General features: G+C 38.4%; 1 protein-coding gene across 1 annotated transcript in view; it reads right to left on the bottom strand.

Moving 5' to 3' along the window:
• JAZF1 (JAZF zinc finger 1) overlaps nucleotides 1-20,316 on the bottom strand; it is a 103,027-nt gene that overhangs the window by 23,773 nt on the left and 58,938 nt on the right. Inside the window, exon 5 of the mRNA XM_010577649.1 lies at nucleotides 7,294-7,490. Within this exon, the coding sequence (XP_010575951.1) occupies nucleotides 7,294-7,490 (197 nt within the window). The remainder of the gene's footprint in view (nucleotides 1-7,293; nucleotides 7,491-20,316) is intronic.

Genomic DNA, 20,316 nt, shown 5'->3' with positions numbered 1-20,316 from the left:
GTAGAAACTTCTGTCAATCTGAACAACTAATGAGATGGTTCCTCAGACATCTGAAAGTATGTTTTTTCAAGCTGCAGTAGAACTTGGGTTGATTCGTGCTTTACTATGCTAGACACCCCATAAGTCAAACACACAAAAATGTAGCACTCTCAGGCTACTTCTCAGCAACAATTTAATAAAAAAGCCCTGGGATGTGATTTGATATTTCTACTTTTCATTATTTTTTCAATTGCATCTGCATGATACTACACTACATTAACATACGGTGTAATAACTAAACCTGAGCATTTACAATATACTAATGCAGGTGAAGAGTTTTTGAAGTGAATGGCTTAATTCAGGCTTTTGTGCATGCATACATTCTCAAGCTTGCAACTCTGCCAAGTGCAGAATACTTCATTCCAGTCTGACAAAAGACTTGTTATGTTCTCAAAGTCAGGCATTCACCTCCTCAGTATTAGGTGCTTAACATTAATCATGTGCTTAAGTGCACATGACCTGAATTTGTAGCGTGATTTTCAAAAAGCCATCGTGTACTTGTTTCCACTGACTTGTCCTGACTCCCAAGTCTAATTTCAAGCGCTTTAAAATCTTAATCAAAGAATATTTTGCAGTGCACTACCCTTAAAAAAAGAATCCCGCCACGAAAGAGCAAGCTCTCTCTAGCCGTGGCAGTACTGAGCCAATCTACATTGCCCAATGAAAAAGCTGTTGCAGAGTATCAAATGAATAGCAGATTTAATGGTTCATAGTCTACTCTGATTCAATCCAACATAGAGTTCAGAAATGCCACCTGGTGACAGAAGTGAAAGAGATTCTGAAATAAATAGCAGTTCTGCTACAAATTCAGAGCAATTCGGCTACGTAATAATAGCACATCCATAAACAAAAAAAGTTTGAGCACCTAAACTCCTCCTTCTCTCAGTCCTCATTCATTTGGGGGGGGGGCACATCCTGTTATTTTACATTTCTACTGTCCACTTTAAACTTACGAAGTAGCTTAGCTGAGCAGATCTCTTTTTCTTGCTGGATTCTGTTTAACATGCTGCTACAGCACTCTGCATAACAGCTGTCTGTGCCATATGATTACTTCATTGTTGAAAGCATAACATATGGAAACTGTACTGAAATGTTAGCTGCTTTGATACCTACGAAGAGGAATAAGCTTTTGCATTACAACAAGACAACGCATTTTTTAAACAACTTAAAGTAACAAAAATTAAACACACATTTAGAATCTAAACCATACTAGTTTCCAGCATGCCTGTTACTCTATTTCAATGCCCAATTCCAATGGCTGGTTACTATTGTGTTTTTGATTGCTATTACCAGCAAACAATGGGTGGTTTTCTTTCAATTTTTGCGTTCTTGGGAAAAAAAGGGAATAGACTCAAGAGAAGGCCCTTGGGATTCCTTCAGGAGTTATCCATAAAGGCAAATGCTATACAGCAGAATTATAAGAACGATATCTCATGTCATTGACATAACATGACTTGGGATAACAAGGTTTATTGGGAAAACTCATAAACTGCCATACAGTGCTTTTCTTCCCCAAACCAAAGCTCCCACAACAGAGAAGTCCTTAATGGACCAGAAGCAAGGTGGATCCTTACAGATTAATTTCCAAGTCCCAACTGCCTTTGGCAGGAGCAGAAAGGAGATCTTCAGCAGACTTCCCACTCCTGTAAATTAGTCACCCATAGAGGGAACAATGAAGCTCTAAATTATTTCATCAGTAGCAAGAACTCTTGTTAACACAAGAAGGAAGCTGTAATTTTTTGGTCACTGTTTGCCAGTAGTTGCACTTGAATCCTGAACAAAATCCAGCTGAATAAGGTTAATAGTCTGAGTTATAAGAATCTATTAATTTTATTGAATAAAAGTTTACATATATACGATTTTAATCTCAGAAGATACTCCCTAATAACGTAAATGGGATACAATTCTCTCTAATTTAGTTAACTAAACCTACAACAAATACAAATATATTTAAAATCATTGTAGATATTTAAGAATGCAGTCACACTAGGTATCAAAAGTACTTCTAATTATACCAGGCTCTGAAAATACACACTAGGTGAAGACTGATTTTTTTTTTGACTGAAAATATATTGAATTTCACTTTGTCTTTAAATCACATATTATATAAAGTCCTGGTGCACCACTAGTATGACTTATTAGAAAAAAATTGGCCCATTTCACATGATATGTTCTAACTGGTTGAAACAGTGCAGCTTTATGAATACTGACACAGCTACAAAGCAGTCTTGATTTCAGTTCAAGAATACACTCTATGTATCTAAAAAAACTACTCAGTTACTATAGATCTACTAGATCATCATTCAAATAGTATCCTCAGATGGTAAATGTAATGGTTTCTACATCAATAGTACTAACTTGAAAGCCTCAGTCATAGTTTTTTTTAAAGTCTTATAATATTGCTGTACTGAATTTTTAGGCATATTTGATTACAGTATCACTGTTTAGATCTTGGATTCCTTAAAGGTTAAGGCCAATCCTGCACAGTATTTTTTACTCCAAATTAAAATTAATTATTACTTTCATGTTTTACTAGAAAGAAAAAAAAAAGAGACTGAAAAGTCAGGTATTTTCTATGGGTAGAAAATGGGGTCACTTTTGTAAATATTGAGACTGGGCTAGTGGAAATTTCAAGGAAGTTTGCCATATTAAGGAAAGGTAAAATCTTTCAAATGTAGTCAATCAAAAATGACCGCACAAATATGACTCCCCAGAAAGGCATTTATCCTAGTTAATAAGATAAACCAACAGTTAGTCACCTACTTAAATGACAGCTGCAAATCAAAATGGGACTTGCCAATTCTCTCATGGGGTCAGCTACGACCACCCATGAGAACTTCCCTCTTTCATCTCTTTTACAAGTGGAAGGACTGACAGAAGGCCACAGCTATTCCAGCCAACCATAGCATCCTCAATGCTCACTGCCAGGACTGGCTGCCATCCACTGCCCAACTCGATCAGGCAGTAAGTAGGTTTATAAACCTATTAAAACAGCATAAATGTTATAACTTATAATCTATTAAAATCAAAATAAACAGGAAAGGAAGTCTGAGAGCCAGTTTCTTCAGTGCAAAATGTAATGCTAATTATGAGGTTTTCAAATATTTCAGCTTTTTTTGGGGGGTGGGCAAGATTTAGGGTTGAGCCATTAAAAAGCCAGTTGGTAGTATTAAACTCTTGCTTTAGGATTTATAAGAAGGGCAAAAATTCATTCCAGGCTGAAATTTACTATCCCAGGCCTGGAATCATTAAAAAAAAAAAAAAAAAGTCATAAATATGGAAGAAAAAACAAACAAACACAAAACAGTGGTTTCAGATGATTTTTGGCACTCCTTCAATGCAAAAGTGGCTTTACTTTTTTTTTAATTTGTTTTTAAAGTCTGAGACTTATTACTATGAATTACTTCTGTAACTAAAATTGGAACCAGGTTATTTTAATAATGAATTACCAATAAGTTACTATCACTGAATCTTTTTTAAAGCTTTTCAGTATGAAGAGATATCATAGTTTTCAAAGGAATGTCAATGCTCTGACTTACACTCAAAAGCCAGGAAGTTAGGAGTGGAAATTTCATCTGTGAGCCACACAGATGTATGAAAACATTTAAAAAATTAACAGCGTATGTTAAAGATGCAATGTCAGCCCCATTTTTATCCATAACTAGACTTCATTAGTTCTGTGGGTTTAAAATTGACATTCAAAAATAAAGGCAACAGAAGTTTTTGTGACTTAATTGAGCGCTTCTTAAATAAAGAGATATTTCAATGTTTGCAGACTGTTAACATCTTTCCAAAATAAGCTATGTGCTGGTGCTACTTAGCTATACTTCCCTATCACTCTAAGGAGTCTGTATTGCTGATGGAAGCCATTTCTTTTGCTAAATCCTGCCTGCGAACTCTAAGAAGAGCATTTAAGACTACTAAACAAAGTCTCCCAGGAGACACCATTGTTAAAACAAAAACTGGAATAAATTTTTAAAGTGAAATTTCTGCAGTCACTAGAGGATGCAGGTCTTAAGAAGAAGAGAAAACTTGTTATAGGAGAGGGAACAAAAAGCCAAATGTAAGCAGAGAGCACATGCCAGTCACCCCTGAGGGAACAGAGGAGAGGTATAGAAAATTAATTGCTGCATTTCTACTTCCCACCAAAACCACAAATGGGCCGTTTCAGGGGACTAACACATACAGAGTCTGCAGATAAATACATGTCTACCTCATTACCTGAGAAGAGCCTTAAAGAGCACACTTCTTTGCTGAATATTTCTGCTTCTACATAAATAATCTCATTTACGCAGAAGAAGGTGCTATATATATATGCATGCAACATTTGCAGCATGTATGTGTGTCAGCTTGGAAGCTGCTCAGCTCTGTCTGTGAATTTGGCCTGTAGTCTTTTGGCACTGATTTTTACTGCAAAACTTAACAAACATTCTCTGCAGCCAAACCACCATGAACTGTTTCTTATCAAGTTTCACAAGCTAAGTGGGTTTGAGTCTGGTCAATACATGGATGAGAGATCATTATATGAAATTACACTCTGTTGAAAAATGAAATTAAAAATGAAAAACAGTAGCTTAACAGCATCAGGAAATGGAAGGACTTAGCTGTAAGGATGTGCACAAAGGTGACTGGGATTCAGGTAGCTGCTAGCTTCACCCAAGATAAGACTACCACACCTAGGAAAGCCAAGATGAGCAGCATACCTAATAGGAGGGCACTACATGGAAAATAGGACCCAAAAGATTAGTGAGGTTCCTGCTTTCTACCTTGAACAAGAATGGCAAACAGCCATGTAGCACAGACACTCTCTGCTGAGGGACATGCATATTTGTATGGCATCTCAGCAGCCTGTAAGGCATGCTTTCTCTCTGGCATCTAAAGCATCACAATCTTGGAGTTACACCTTGTGCAGTAACAGTAATGCCAGGCACACTGCTTATGTTTGGTACCCTAACAAACTATCAAACAACTTAGATGGGTGTTAATAAAAGAGAAACTGCCATTCTGAATTTATTAATAGATTGGGTCAAAGCAATCCCATTTTATTTTTGACAAAGTATAGGTCTAAAGGAGGATGAGGACAATGATTGCATTTGGATTATAACAAATACTTAACATCAACCCAGATGACGCCCTTTCAGGCAACCTGAGGAAAAACAGCCTCTTTGTTTTCTTAAGTTACCACAACATACATGTTTACCTGTATTCAAAGACGAGTTAACAAGAGTTTGCTCGGAGTACAAATCAAACAGGATCGCACAGAAGGAATACAGCAATATTCTTCATTCTCACTGGATGCAGTGGTGGGTATGCCTGTAGGGCTTGAAAGTTGTGTAGGCACTGCGAGGCTGAAATGCAGGACGATTTACATACTCTAAATTGTTTCCCTGAAACAGATCTTGCCTAACTACCCTTGGTTTTATCATCTTGCTAGTCAATTGCCATATATACTTGCACTTGAGGGAAAAAGATGTGCGTTAGCCAATAACAGACATGTGAGCTGCCTATCTAAAATTAGTCTGCTGGCCTTCCTGGGCTCCCTCTGCAGGCACTGCACGACAGAAAGAGAAACTCAGCCACGGCGTGACTCTGAGCACCTCATCTATGTAAGTTAATTTTGTAGTTATCAGAAAAATCTCAATGCTTATTTTAGGTCCAGAAAACCATTTAAGATGACAAAAATGGAAATTCTGGGCTGAGGCTGCTGAAATGCAATTCAGTTGATAGTTAATAAAAAAAAAAAACCAAACCAAAAACTTCAAGAAAGAATATATATTTTTTGCTACCAGGCTATTACAAACCCTAACCTTGGAACAGGGCTCCACCGAGGAACTTGGAACAGAGGGTGCAGAAAGTGGAAGCTGGTATTATTTATAACCTGCCAGGCAGGACTCCCAGAAACTCAAGTTAGCCAAAACAGGCTCATTCTCCTAACTACAGGTAAAACAGCATTCTGAGTAACTTAAAAAGTTTGAAAAATATATAAATAATAAAAATTTATAAAGTATTTCAGTAGACAGATGCTGGCTTTTTTTCTTTAGTATTTGATGGAACATGTTTCAGAGTACATCACTAACCAGTGTTGCTTACAGATGTGCAAAGTTATACTACCTGACCACATCATGAATTAGCTTTCTCAGGAGGAGCTGTACAAAAAGTAAACCAAAAGAAAGCAGAAATTCTTTGACATCTGTAGGATGTCAAGGAAATGAATCAATTTCTTTCAAATAGGAGATAATTAAGAAAATCTTCTAAAATTTTCTGAATTACATTAGGACTTACCATTTAACTATTTTCAACATGCTTCCATTTTTCATATTCAGGGACATACTAAACAACCAATTCATTTCAGAACTCCCAGAGTGTCGCAAGGACCACTACAACTTTTCCATTTAATCATTAATACTAAAACATTAAATAGCTTATATAAAACACATGGCATAACAGTTTATCAAGACAGGGATGCTCATGTGATTTCCTATTAAGAACGTTATGTTGAGCCTATTTATTACAGAAGAGAATAGATGTATTATATGCATTTAGCTTTTTAGAAGGAAATATTGGTATTTAATCTGAAGTGTATCAGAATTATCTGACAAGATCTCTTTCTAATGTAAACCAGACTGACTTGGGCCAAGAGATCTGGTTCAGCACAGGAAGCAATTTTCAGTTTCTCTAATCAGTGCAAAAAAATTCCCAGGAATTTTATACCTGGGAAAACCACTGGAACACTTGTTTTTGAAGAAAACACAGATCACTTGTTTTCACACATTTCTGGTTTTGAACATAGTTTCCTAATGAAAGTCATGTCTACATGATGACAGAAGCTGAACATTCCTCCCTGTCCACTCATTTATCTATAAATTCAACCCCCCTCATCCCCCCATCCCCCCCAAAAAAGGGGCTGACTTGTATCTTAAACTTGCACTGTACCATGTGCAGAGCTCTCCTACTGATACATCAGGGCTCTTTTGCACATCTGCTATTTCTGGTAAGGTTAGTTTCTTCATGTAATAATTTCAGCTATGATTTTTTAAAGTTACTGTCTTTCTCTGCTTTAGCAAAGCGTTTGGAAACAAATGCCCAAACACATTTTAGAGATTGCAAACCAAATGCAAATAAAAGAGCCCAAAGCTTTTCTGTTTTATTTTTAGGGGTTCTTCTTCCCAATGCCTCAGTATGTCTATTGGTCTCCAAATGTCATGTAGCAAAATTGCTAGTTTATTTGGGATAAACCAAACAGTTGGTGCTTACCTGTAGGAGTACTACTGCGAAATGAAGAGGAGGGAGTGATTGGAGGGGTGACTGGAGGAGTAAGGCTTCCACTGCTGTGGCGAGGTGGAGTAGATACATTCCCACGGGACACTGTGCTTGACAAAGTCAAAGAGAGTTTCGGCTGAATCTTTTTCTTCAAAGACTCCTGCTCACGTCGAGCTGCATCAGTCATAAATCTAGAACAAGGACAATCATGAGGATGAGAGGCTTGAAACGCTGTCCACAAGCAAGCTTTAGGTAAAGATAAAGTAAGTATTTTTCACACTCAGTGACCAAATGGAGTTTCAAACTCAGCCACGACAAGTTTCTCTGCAACACACAGATTTCAAGAATACAAACGTCTCTATCAACAGCTTTATTCCAGTATTCAAGATCTGGGCCATTCAGTTCTGATTTCAATAGAACTTACATTAGACATTTACATCATGTGCAAACACACAATTTTTTTTTTAAACTCCAACCAGAGATCAGCATTGAACACAGTATTATAATAGTTATACTTGCACCTTTACAATAACTACACTCAATCCTTCTGTGAAAAAGTAGCTGAGTAGCTTGAATGGAGAAAAATGTTAGGGGCAAATGTATTGAATCTGAAGGTCAAAGGGATAGTATGAATTACACTGTGTATATACAGCATTTCCAACTTAGGATAATCACATCCTTTTTCTAAACATTTTAGACAATGTTGCCTGACATAAAAGATGTCCAATTAAATTGCAATTACTCAAACTGGAGTTCCTAACTCTTGAAAACCAAATGAGGTCTCCCTGTAGAGCTTTGGTACATATTGCTGAAGGCCTAATACAACTGCAGGTTCATCTCTGCAGGATGCTGAGAGGAAATTCCACCAGCACAGTGCAAGGAGCGCACTGGTAGTGCAGTAATTCAAGCACTGCAACTTTTTGCATGGGATCTCCCACCTGGAATAATTTATTCTGATTCCTTCCAAAAAAAGAACAATTGACTTGAAAAAGACCACCTTCATTCCAAGTGCCTATGCAGAGTTACACCAGAACACCTGATACTGCACTATGCTGACATGCAAAGCATCACTGCTGGCACCTGTATCAATCCTCACTTGAAAGGACTGGGGTTCCCCCCGCAACGGGATCTCTGCAACTCAGACTTCAGGCGCTTAGCATTCAAGCGATATTTTAATCCTTTGCCTTTCCCCTCCACTGCGTAAGGAGCCATCTTGAAGGATTCCTGAGAAGACAGGCTAAAATAAATCACCTTGTCCATACAGTCCTCTGTCCTTCATGTTAAAGTACAAACTACACCTGTCAGTGAATAAAACAATACGCACTAGCCTGTGATACAGAATAAAAAGTGAAGTTACACCCAGACATTTGTCTGACCAGGTTAGACAAAGTAAACCAGGTTTTAGCCAAGACACAAGCTTTACATGATGAGCTCTTGCAACCTTGGCAAGCCATGAAGAGCACATTCAGAGAAGTGAGAACACAGTGCAGCCAGTACCCTGCACTCGCCTTGGAGCCAGCTGTCGCCCAGAAACTCACATTTGCAATCCAGTAAGGAAACAGAATGACAAAAATTACCAGCAATTATTTGTATTGGACTAAGCGAGGGTGACCTGGCTTTCTTTCAATAGTCACACTCTCCTCAGAGGAGCCTAGGAAAGAGAATGAGACAGACTCAGGGATAGAAGCAGCCACAGACAACAAGCCTGTGGAGGAAATAATGAAGATACTGAGTTGTTGTATTGGGTGTAGGTGGCAGGTTTTTGTAGTGGTGGGGGCTGCAGGGCAAGAAGAGGTCAGGGGCTGCCTCATGCCAGTCACAGCTGGTTTCAGCCAGGTCCACAGGGGACCTACCGCATGACACAGCTGAGCCCATCAGTGAAGCTGGTGGCACCTCAGTGAAAACATATTTAAGGAGGGGTAGAAAACGCTGGAGGGAGAGACAAGAGGGAACAGAGGAGGAAACAACAGAGGGAATCAGAAAATAACACAGTCAGAGGCGTAGGAGGTGCTGCATGGTGGAGAGCTGGTACACCCCTGGAGGCAGTGCAGCCCATGGGTGACCAACATCAGAGCACAGGAAAAGAGTGACAAACAAGGGGCAGCAGAGAGAAAGCACTACAACCCAACCCCAACCCCTGCACCACTTGCTGCCTCACTGAAAGAACTGAGCGTGGCCTGCAGCAGTAGCAGGCAGGGAGAGATGTCTGGAGTGAAATGAGCCTGGGAAAGAGGGAGGAAGGATGGCTTTTTTTCCCCTCCAAGTGTTTTAGGGTTTTTATTTTGTTTCTCAGTAACCAATACCTGACTCAGTAATTAAGTATTTACGCTAGTTGGCAATAAATTAAGTTAAATTCCCCAGGTGAAGTCTGTTTTGCCTGTGACAGTACTTGGTAAGTGATTCCTTTTATTTCAGCCCATGAGTTTTCTCGCTTATGCTCCTCCTGTTTCCTCCTGCATCCTGCTGGGGTTGGAGGCGTGCGGGTGAGTGAGCAAGCAGCTATGTGGGCACTTGGCTGATAGCCAGGGCCAACCCATCAGTCTACCAAATTTCTTGTCATGTGACAACGATATTTGCTATGTGACCAAACTGCCTGTCGTGTGACTTGATGTTCCTTATCAAATGAGAAGACATGGAAGCAAGCCCTGGCGAATGTCCAGAATCCACTAGAAGACTGGGAGATCCACCTTCAGCTTCTGAGGAAGAGCAGCAGACCCTGAGGAGAGGGAGGCAGAGGGAATACCGCCACATCAGTCATCTGGTTCACAGTTTATATCCTGCCATCGTAAGAAGGATCAGGCCACAGGCTGGCTGCGCAAACTGATTCTGCAGATCGTAGTACCACAACAATTGCACTGAACATGACCATCTGGTCACACTGGGTCTCAGAGCAATACATAATATGTGCCACAGCATCTGCAACATGGTGCTAGAGGACAGCCCAGTTTCTCCTCTGGGCCTCAACCAGCAGTTTAAATTAATATGAATCACTATATTCGTTTACGCTCCACAGAAACCCAACATTTTGTGACTGCTTGCAAAACATGGGCTGTTTGGGTGGAAGCTGGGTAGATTCTACTGGCCGTGAGTCCAGACCTGACTGCACTTAGGGAAAGACCTCTGAGAAAAAACACTCTTGTTTAACAGTAAGGGGTGCATAGGGAAGGGAGAAAGAAAAAAATGGGGGTTTAGGCATCTGTGCCAAATATGAAAGAAAAATTTGGCCTAGGTATCAAAAAACCAGCTCTTTTTCAAAAGAGATTTGTGTACTTTAACACAGCCTCAAAATACTGTGGCATAACATTTTAAGTACCATTAGAGCAATAAAGATGTATCCTGTCCATCCATACCATGAAGGCATTAATAAGTGGATCTTTGCCACAATATGTAACACCAACACACAATCCGCAGACATTAATAAACAGGTATATGACATGAGAGCTTATCTTCTTTGAACAGAGACAATACATCATGTCAAACCCAGATATGGCATTTTTATGAAGTTAATATTTTAAAAGCAGATATCCATAGTAACAGTTCAGTTTTAAATTCCTCTTCTCTAAACAAGGGTGCAGATATTATTGATAACACAGTCCTCAAATAGAAGTCTAAATTTCATTCAAGAAAAAAAAGAAGTAAAAGGATCTTAATAAAATCAGCATTCCAGTACATGTTTGCTTTCCTTTAACTAGGAAACATCTAGTTCACTATATTTGGAATTTGTACTATGATGTATGCTTGCTTCTGGATAGGAAGCCTTATTCCTTAAGAAAATGTAACGGCAGCATTATAAATCCTTGAAAACTTGGAAGATAACCTCAAGTGTGAGATATTAAAAGCAGCAGCATGAACGCTGCTATTTAATAAACTCGGCCACCAATAACAATGTTAAAATAATATTGAGGTTTAACCAGTCTGGTTGAAGTCCATAAAAATCAGGAAAATTTGAAGTTATAGCTGAAACTTCTCCCTGTCCTGTTAACTTGCTCCTGTTTAGGCTAAGCATGTTTGATATATTCCAAAACGTCATTTGTTGTCTACACTGTGAACCTGAGAGAAAAGGAAGGCAGAATCTGTTGAGCAGTTCAGTTCCTGATATCTCAAGTATGGAATTAACCTTTTCAGATCCAAATCGTCCCATACGTGTTTGCTGAAGCACTGGCAGTGCTATGGTTTTGAAAAAGAACCTTGTCTAAATGGATTAAAATAAAACATTTTTCAGCATTTTAATTGAAATGCAGTATTATACTTGTGCCTAACTATGGTGGTGTTCTTCAAAGCTTACAATAATAGCGTTTTAATGATGGGTATAGAATGGCATTTCCAACTAAGGCTTTAATTTTCATGTTGAAAGTACATTATGGTTGCAACATCAAGTGCTCAGAAATGAAACATGCTGGAATTAAGGTTGAATACTGGTCTCTAAATTACATGATTGCATACAATTTTCCGTGCCTCATTTAAATGCACAAGATGTGTGGGAAACAGAAAATGAACTGTAACTAACAAAGGCTGCTCTAAGATCGCTTAGGTTAAATCCTATCTCCTTGCTTAATAGTCTCTCTCACCATCTTCAGATCCATCTCCTTGCTGAGCAAATCTACCTCTGCTATTTTCAACTCTTATTCTTAACTCCATAACCCCGCTCTCCAGTTCCACCACTACGCAGATTTTAGTCATCTTCCCTGTTGCACAGGATTGTGTTTACACCTCATAAGCCCCTCTCTTCAAATCCAATATACCACATAGGCACAGCGAAACAAGGAGAATCATTCAGTTCCCAGCCGTTCATTGACCCTGTTTTAACAAGCATGGGGTTTGTGTGCACTTTCCTGCAGATGGTTCATAACGTTAGGGAGGAGCCCACTCCTTAGGAAGAAATCTCTTCCACCCCTATTTTTTCTTTCCTCACCCTTTCACCTCCCTAATAATTCAACTCCCTGCTCCAAAACACGTAGGTGCAATGATTTCTGAATCAAGTGCTTGCAGCAACTTTATTAAACATGAGCAAAATGTAGTATTTCCCCCTCCTCTCATTCCCTGGAATGGTTCAAGTATTTTTATTGAAACTTTCCCAAGAAATTCAGCCTGAAGGAGACACCCAGCATGGAAAATTTCAGCCCAAACAGCTGAATGTTGGCAACATAATAAGCAACTGAAACAGTCTTATAATGGAAAGTGTTGCACAACCTTCCATATAGGTGGCAATATAATACAGCCAGCGTTAGCTGTTGTTACCAACATAAAAAGTCACAAAAAAGCGGAGGCGATGTTCAAATGAAAAAAAGCCTTTCCAGATCAAATCTTTGCAATGTTTTATAAGTCCCGTTGCCCCCAAAAGCTTTGGAATCAAGAATGAACAGAAGCAGAACACACTCGCCCAGAAATTTCCTTGAGCTATGAGCACGTAGTGACTGTTTCAGGATCATGCCCCAGTATAACTCACAGCGTGATGTCAGAGTTAGTTTATCATAAAACTTACTACACACAATTCTAAGACAGTTTAAGAGTTCGGGACTCATACACTCAGAGTGAGGGTAAGGGTAGTTACAAAAGTGAGTTGCAAATAAACTGAAAATTTTTACCTGAGATCTCACTTGAACAGGAAAAAACCAGAAAGTTGCCCTTTAGAATATATCTTCTTAATAATGATCATAAGGGTATGAGGGACCCTTTCGTCCTCTTCCTCGCTGTTGCAGCTTACTGATGCAGGAAGTTAGCCCTGCTTGGACCAGATCTGTTTCTATGTCGACAGACAGTGAAAAGGTGCATCAGAGCTACCTTGTGGGATCTGAATATTAATTTGCTACATATGGTTTCTTCATGATTTAGACTCTAAAACATACGCAAACAGAGGAGATGATGCAATCACAAGTCTATCGTTCTCCAGTTACTGCATATGCACACAAGAGAGGGAAGGGGGATTATTCTGAGCTTGTAAAACAAGCAGATGACACTGCAGAGATGCTCAGGCCCAGGACTGCTCCACAACACTGTCCAGTTGCACACCAGCTTAAAAAACAATGACAGTACTACCTGACAATAACATATATACCTTGTCCTGTGTGTCAACACTGACAAGCTGCATTAAACCGCAACAGGAAAAGTAGCAGAACCGAATTAGTTCTGACCTTTTCTCATTATCACACAGAAAATTATGGAAAAACATTCATAGTAACACACATCTCATATTCACGTTTGCCTAATTTGGCTAACCTGTACTAGCAAAAGCCTGTCACCTTTCCCAGTACATAAGAAATCACGTTGCTGAGCTTCCGTCACTTGTATTTCAGCGGACTGCTCCTTAACCCAACACTTGGTCAACTTCAAGACTGCAAACAGGAGAAAAAAATCCATGGTGCTTTATAGCAGATTTGTGCTATCTTTTGGTTGCATCATATTTAGATCAAAGGTAGTCAAACGTGCTTGACAGATGGGGCATGCACTAGCTTAACTACATACTGAAAGCCCCACATTAATTCTCCTGCTACTCTGCATACCTGTCAGTGCAAAGTGCTGGTTATATCTGCTTTTCCCCTCCATCTTTCCCAGTTTTGTCTCAAGATGTTTACGCAGTTCTTTCTCAGTGCTGTACGAACAGAAATAAGGAGGTGGGAATGGTAATTTTAGCTCCCAGTCTTCTTCATCACTTTAGCAATGTTCAGGAAAAAAAAAAAAAAAGACTAGGATGGAAAGCACCTCTAGTTATACAGTATTTTAAAACTTCAGGAGACCTCTACTTTGAAGAGGGATTAGGAGGATCCACTGCTCAAGGCAGGACCCCGTTTCAGTAGGGTGGGACTCTGTGGACCCTGAAACGCACTACTGCACCCCTTAGTCACGAACTGTCCTCCACACCTTTTGCTGCCTTTACAAGCAAAGACAAAGCAACGTGGTTCGGTTTACCTAATGCTGGGAGGAGAAGACAACTGTTAAGTTGAACTATTATTAGGTTAAGGAGAAATCTGGAGAAATCTAAGTGGTGGGAGTTCAGCAGTAGGCTGTCTTGTCTGCTGGGAAGGATGAAAGGCTTTTCTCAGTTGAACTTCACAAAACTGGGCCAAAGCAAAGACAATCAATGTCCCCAGTAATGCCTTGCCACACTCTTTATGTGATAATGAGGGAATAAATATATGAGCAAGTTTCATACCATCCATTAACTCAAATTATTTGATGAACACCCTCAAGCACTCTCACACACCATTCTTTGTAGTGTGGGTAAACAAGTATTCTGCAGCTCTGTACCAACCTCTCTTGCTTCACAGAAGCTATCAAGCATTTTTTTTCTTTAGAGAGCTTCCATTACAGTTTTAGCAAAACCTTAAAAAGAAATATCAGTGTGAAAAAGCCCCATTAAGATGTGTGCATAATCATACCCGTTCCTCCTCACTATTCAGATTACAGAGTATTTGCATAGTGTTAAAACATATGATTTAACAAAACTCCCTTTTGCTTGTCTTGGTTTTTTCTGATTTCACAAAAAAACATCAAAAATGGGGAAGAAACAGCACAAAATAATAATCCCCTCCCAATTACTCCCCTAAACCTGTATCACATTTGACAACAGGCCCTAACCAGATCAAACAAATCATTAAAGGGCATTTCTAAGTTTCTGGAAACAGCAGTTTCAGCGCAGCATATATTGTAGAAACACCACACATCTAAGTTGGACTTCAACTTGCACATTCATTTGAGATCAGGTCTTACAAAGGAATTCAGTGTTCATTCCCAGTACTAGTTGTACTCAGACTCATCTATTGAAAGCTTTCTCTATTTCTTAAATAAAGAATATTTATGACAACCTGATGAGTACCTTAGGGCAGAATTAGATTTCTTTTTATTATTAGTCTTAGGAATAATTTATTGCTAGTACAATTCTTTCAGTTCCATTATTCAACCTGTTTTCAAGATGTAAAAATATTATCACCATATATTGAATGTATTATCTTCTGAATACGTGCATCTTCAACAGATGTAGTAGAGATTATTAGGATGCACGTGTACCTTAAAAAAAAAAAAATTAAAAGCAGACTTTGCATTGCATTTCTGCCTCATCACTGAAAAGACTCGAACACAACATGTAGTCATACTCATATTGTTGTCAGTAGACTCAAGGCTGCAACCTTAGGAAATCTGTTCAATATGAGCAAGAGATCAGTGGGTTTACTTTAATTGCCTGCTCTTCACACGTTCTTAAAAGATACAATAAGACACAATAAAATATCCACTGAGTAGATATTTTGTGCTTCTAGCATGGAAAATTGATTCAGAAGATTGAGTAATTTCGTATTTAAACATATGTAAGTGGAGCTAATGGATGGTGATATGCCAAATAATATACTATCACTCAAACAGAATAAAAGCAAACCATCCCAAACCATATACTTGCCTACAGCAAAACACGTGTGTTTTTTCACTCTTGATCGATATAAGCAGTGTTAAAAGTCCTGGAAAGGAATTTAGTATCTCTCTTGATTTTGGGAATATACAGACAAAAAAGTCACTGTGAATTACATTTCATATTTAGGTTAACATAAATCCCAAACACTGGACACATGTCCTACCTTCCCATTTTGTATTTATTTAATATATTATATATTTATTATATATTTAATGTATTTATTTTAGTATTTTCTGTTTGGGAAAGAGTTCTGTGGTTTTGGTTTGGTTTGGTCCCCCCCCCCTTCTTTATTCTGTTAGTACCAGGCTTACACTTACTGTACTGTATCTACTTTTCGCAGAGCATCAAAGTAATCTTTAATTTAAAATTTAAAAAATAAAAATAAAAAATTAAATTAGTGTTGTATGTTCCCCCCACCATAAAAACAGCTGTTACTTAGAAATGAATGTTCTGTTCTGAATCTTCCAAAGAAGGATTTTTTTAATTTTATTTTAGGTTTTTGTTTGTTTCTTAAACAACACGGTATTTTGGCCTTTTCTTTCTTGAATTTGTGTAGGTTATGCAGCAAATGCAAAATCCAGACTGCATTTTATTTTATTTTATTTTTTAAATTGACACAAAAAAAGCACATTGGATAGATAACATTAGAACAGTAACGTAATCAGGACAGATGCAGTCTTATTTTAGATATTTCATTCATAATGAAAATTCATTACTTATCCCCTAGACTGATGACGGGGACTGAAGGAGAAGCCCACATCACCTTTCTGCCATTGTTAAAATAAACAAGTGACATTTTTGTGTTTAAAAGGAACAAAATTAGAGCTCACGGAAATCAACTTAAGAGAGAAACAGTGAGTTCCAAAACATTAGAAACATATTGCTAGTTCTGTTCCTTTCCCCTCCCACTCCTTCCTCAGTTTTTTCCACCCTATTTTGAAGTAAATGAGCAAGATTCAGAAGAAGCTATAACTTATCCACAACTTCAAAATTCTGTAATTTCCACGGAGTGAGAGGCAATAGTTAAGCAAAAGAGATACTTCAAGGAGTTCATTAGTAGGAAGGCAACTGCTGTTTGGCATGATATTGTCACCTCTGTTACAAATAAATAAGAGTTTAAAAAGTTGTAAAAACCCTCTCAAGCACAACTGATCAAAGTGCTCGCTATGCTGTGCTTTGTCTCGACATCAACTTATTTCTTATCAAACTAATTCCAGAGTTTTGCCATTGGCAAAAAAGGAGCAATTGGATGGTGTAGAACACTTGCAGACTTTCTTGCAGTTGGGATAGATTTTCAAAATGCTGCAGCAAACCCCTGCCTTTACTGTAACGTAGCAGCCGTCATTTCAGAAATCATCCTCCCTGCATTTACTAACAGGCTCATTAGAACGTTCATCAGCCTTGGATTTGCTTACAGCCATTAACGAACAAACCAGTCATCGCCTGCTGCTAAAAACAGATACTTGATTATTGCTTAATTAATTTTTGTATATAACTTCATGAATTCTTACATTTCAGTTCATATCCTTGTTAATATGCAAGAATAATGTAATGTCACACAGCCATAAAATGTTACAGGGACCAAAACGAGAATCTTAGCAGTCATCAGTAACATGAAATACAAAGGAGTATTTGTACATTTAAAGTATTTTTTAAAACACATGATTTTAACAATGCACACTGACAGTTTTTAAATTTGCATCACATATACAAAACCCCCAAATTAATTTTCTTAGTATGAAGTTACTATAATGACTAAAGACAGTCTCACATGAAAGAGTACTGATGGTATCTTTTCAGTAATACTCTAACTTAACCTATCAATTATTGAATTTAAATATGTTAAATATTTTTATTTCACATTTTATGACTTATAAGACTGCTCTATGCTTTCACATGAATGAAGTGCAAAATTCTTGAAGGCAGAGTAAAAATTTAACTTTTATTTCAGTGGGAGGAAAGTGCAGGGGAGTTAAATTGTATTTGCCTTTTTTTTTGTAGAAACTGTAAACTTTAATAAATTTCCAATCTCCTTGGAGAAGATGGAATTAAGCTGCTCATAGAATAAAAATAAGGGGTCTTTATCTCCTAAGTTTGACTCAAATCTCAAAATAGTTCTTATGTGGGACTAAGTACTGTACCAGCCCTGCTCTGGCTCTCTGCACAGGCTCCAGTATTGTCAAATTGCCTAGTTGCAGTAGGATGTTTTACTTTCAGATGTGCTTAACCTAAAATATAATATTTTTTTCCATTACTGGTCCACCCTCTTTCCTTCTTTAAGAGCTTATTATAACTATTTATGTAAAAACAATTTCTCGCAGTCAACCCTACATAGAAATAGATCTGTGTACGCATGACATGCACTTTTACTATTGGACTTGGTTTGGTTTTATTGATGCCTCAAGGACTTTTAGCTTTAAGAAGCAGGGAGCTGAAATGTCAGATATTTTATTCCTGTAATGTTCCATTTATGTCTGTGTATTCTGGTGTCATTTCACACCAAGTTCTTCTGAGCATTCAAGTCAACACCCAAAGACAGATTCATCAAGCAATAATTTAAAAATAGATGTTATCACAAAGCATTTCTTATTAGCTATAAGGATGTCTAATATCAATCTGCATAAATAAGCCAATCTTCGGTATTTTACACAGTAGTAGTCAAACACATTAACCAACACATTTTTCAGTCTTTCAGAAATGTATCACATACTGTCTGCAGCGGCTCCTCCAGCAGCATTGATACAGTAAGCAATCCGAAATACCCATTCGACAAAAATACAGTAAAAAGAAACTGTGGTAATAAGCTGCATAATAAACTAATTCTTAAAACCTATAGATGCTGATTTTCTTTCAAATACAAAGACACCAAAGTCACTTACAATGCATTCACTGTTTAATTTTATTTTTAAAGAAACACTAAATCTGTTTGGGAGAACACCGATACAGAATATGATCGTCCTATTGAGACAGAGCATTCAGCTCAAAAGATGCTCTCCCAAGCTTAAAATGTAAGTGAAGATTTAGATGGAGAAGCATTTTTTAAAACTCATTTATAAATCTGTATTCAGAGGACTGGGTGGGGTAAAGCTTATAATGGAAAATTGCAGCAATCTTAACATTAGGAATGTGAAATGTCTGGTCTTAATAAACCAAATTTTCAGGCATCGTGAGTTGTTTGGAAGGACGATAGCAACTTACAAACAACCCAGCCCCACTAAAATGGCAAACTGAACATTCCCAATCCTTCAGACTCTGCTGCAATGAGTCACACATCCATAAAATAGCTGACAGGAAAGATTCCTCCTAAAAGGCAAGAAAGTTCAGGTGAAGGTAGACAAGGGAAAGTGGAGGAGGAAGATAACCATCATACGTGTTTTTGCTCTTCCGTACAAAAGGAAGAACTACCTCTTGTTTCTGTAATTATGTGCTATTTTAAAAATGTACCTTTCTACGCTTCAAGCTGATTTGCCTGGAGGAACATATGACTGACAAAGTTAACACTTCATTATGTAATCACTATATTAGTAGTTTTTTGGGGGGGAAGTACCTAAGAATCAAGAATAACTCCTGAGGTCCCATTATTCAGCTGTGAGGTATAAAAGCAGCACACTGATTTGCATTTTGAAATTTTGTCCCCATTAGTTTCGGGGTGTGCTATTGTGCCAGACCCAGGCACGTACGTGAGAGCAGTAAATCCCCCAGTTTCGCTCCATCTAACAGAAACCATTCCCTCGCATCCCTTGCCGGCAGCCACCCTCCCACCTCCAGCTCGGAGTGATCTGATGAAACCAGCGAAACCCTGCTAGGATGCGGAAGAAAAGGACTGACATCTGAATAACTAACAATGCGCTGCCTCTCAGGCAGACAGCAGGGAAGTTCCTTCAGCGCTGTTTGATCTGCTTCGCCGGCGTTATTGCAGAAAGCCGGTTTTTCATTAGGTAGGGAAAAAAACCCCAAAGTTGTGATGCAGCCTGCTAAGTGAGATTACAAATGCACCGTAACACAATGATTGAAGAGAAAATAGATGGTGTAATACAGAAAGGCCTAAGACTTGCAAGTGGAAAAAAGTATAAATGACTATTTTAATTAATTTCCTAATGTAAAACGCAGCTGTAGTAATGTTGGCAAATATCACCTGCCTGTTTTAAGTTTGTTAAATGAAATCATGCTCTTTAATTGGGTCTTAATGTACAAAAGTATGTTTTATTTACTTTTTATGACAATATCAGTATTTTAACTTTCAGTTTGCTTGTGCAAAAGCTTTATAAATTACTTGAATCACTTAAATCTGAATACTATAATCTGCAGTTACAATGTACCAGTTTGAGTTTCAACAATTAAATGCCTTTTTTGTGGACTCCCGCTGCTATGTGAACTAGCTGTAGGCTATTAAAATAATGAGTCCGGACTGAGTCATCTGATCTCAGCCTTGGTGCAAAGCCTGAGGAAAAGGACTTAGCCCACAATTCCTAGTCTGTTTACCAGACTAAGACCAGACTGTTGGAAGCATTATCCCCGCGCTCCCTTCCCCCCTCCCGCCGCCGACTGCACTTTGCCGGGGGAAACGCGGTGTCACAGAGCCCTCTGCAGGCGGGCGGGCAGGCGGGCGGGCAGGC

The sequence above is a fragment of the Haliaeetus leucocephalus genome, unplaced genomic scaffold (assembly GCF_000737465.1).
Source record: "Haliaeetus leucocephalus isolate CR32 unplaced genomic scaffold, Haliaeetus_leucocephalus-4.0 Scaffold566, whole genome shotgun sequence".
NCBI lineage: Eukaryota > Metazoa > Chordata > Aves > Accipitriformes > Accipitridae > Haliaeetus > Haliaeetus leucocephalus.
This window is presented reverse-complemented; position numbering and strand designations above follow the sequence as displayed.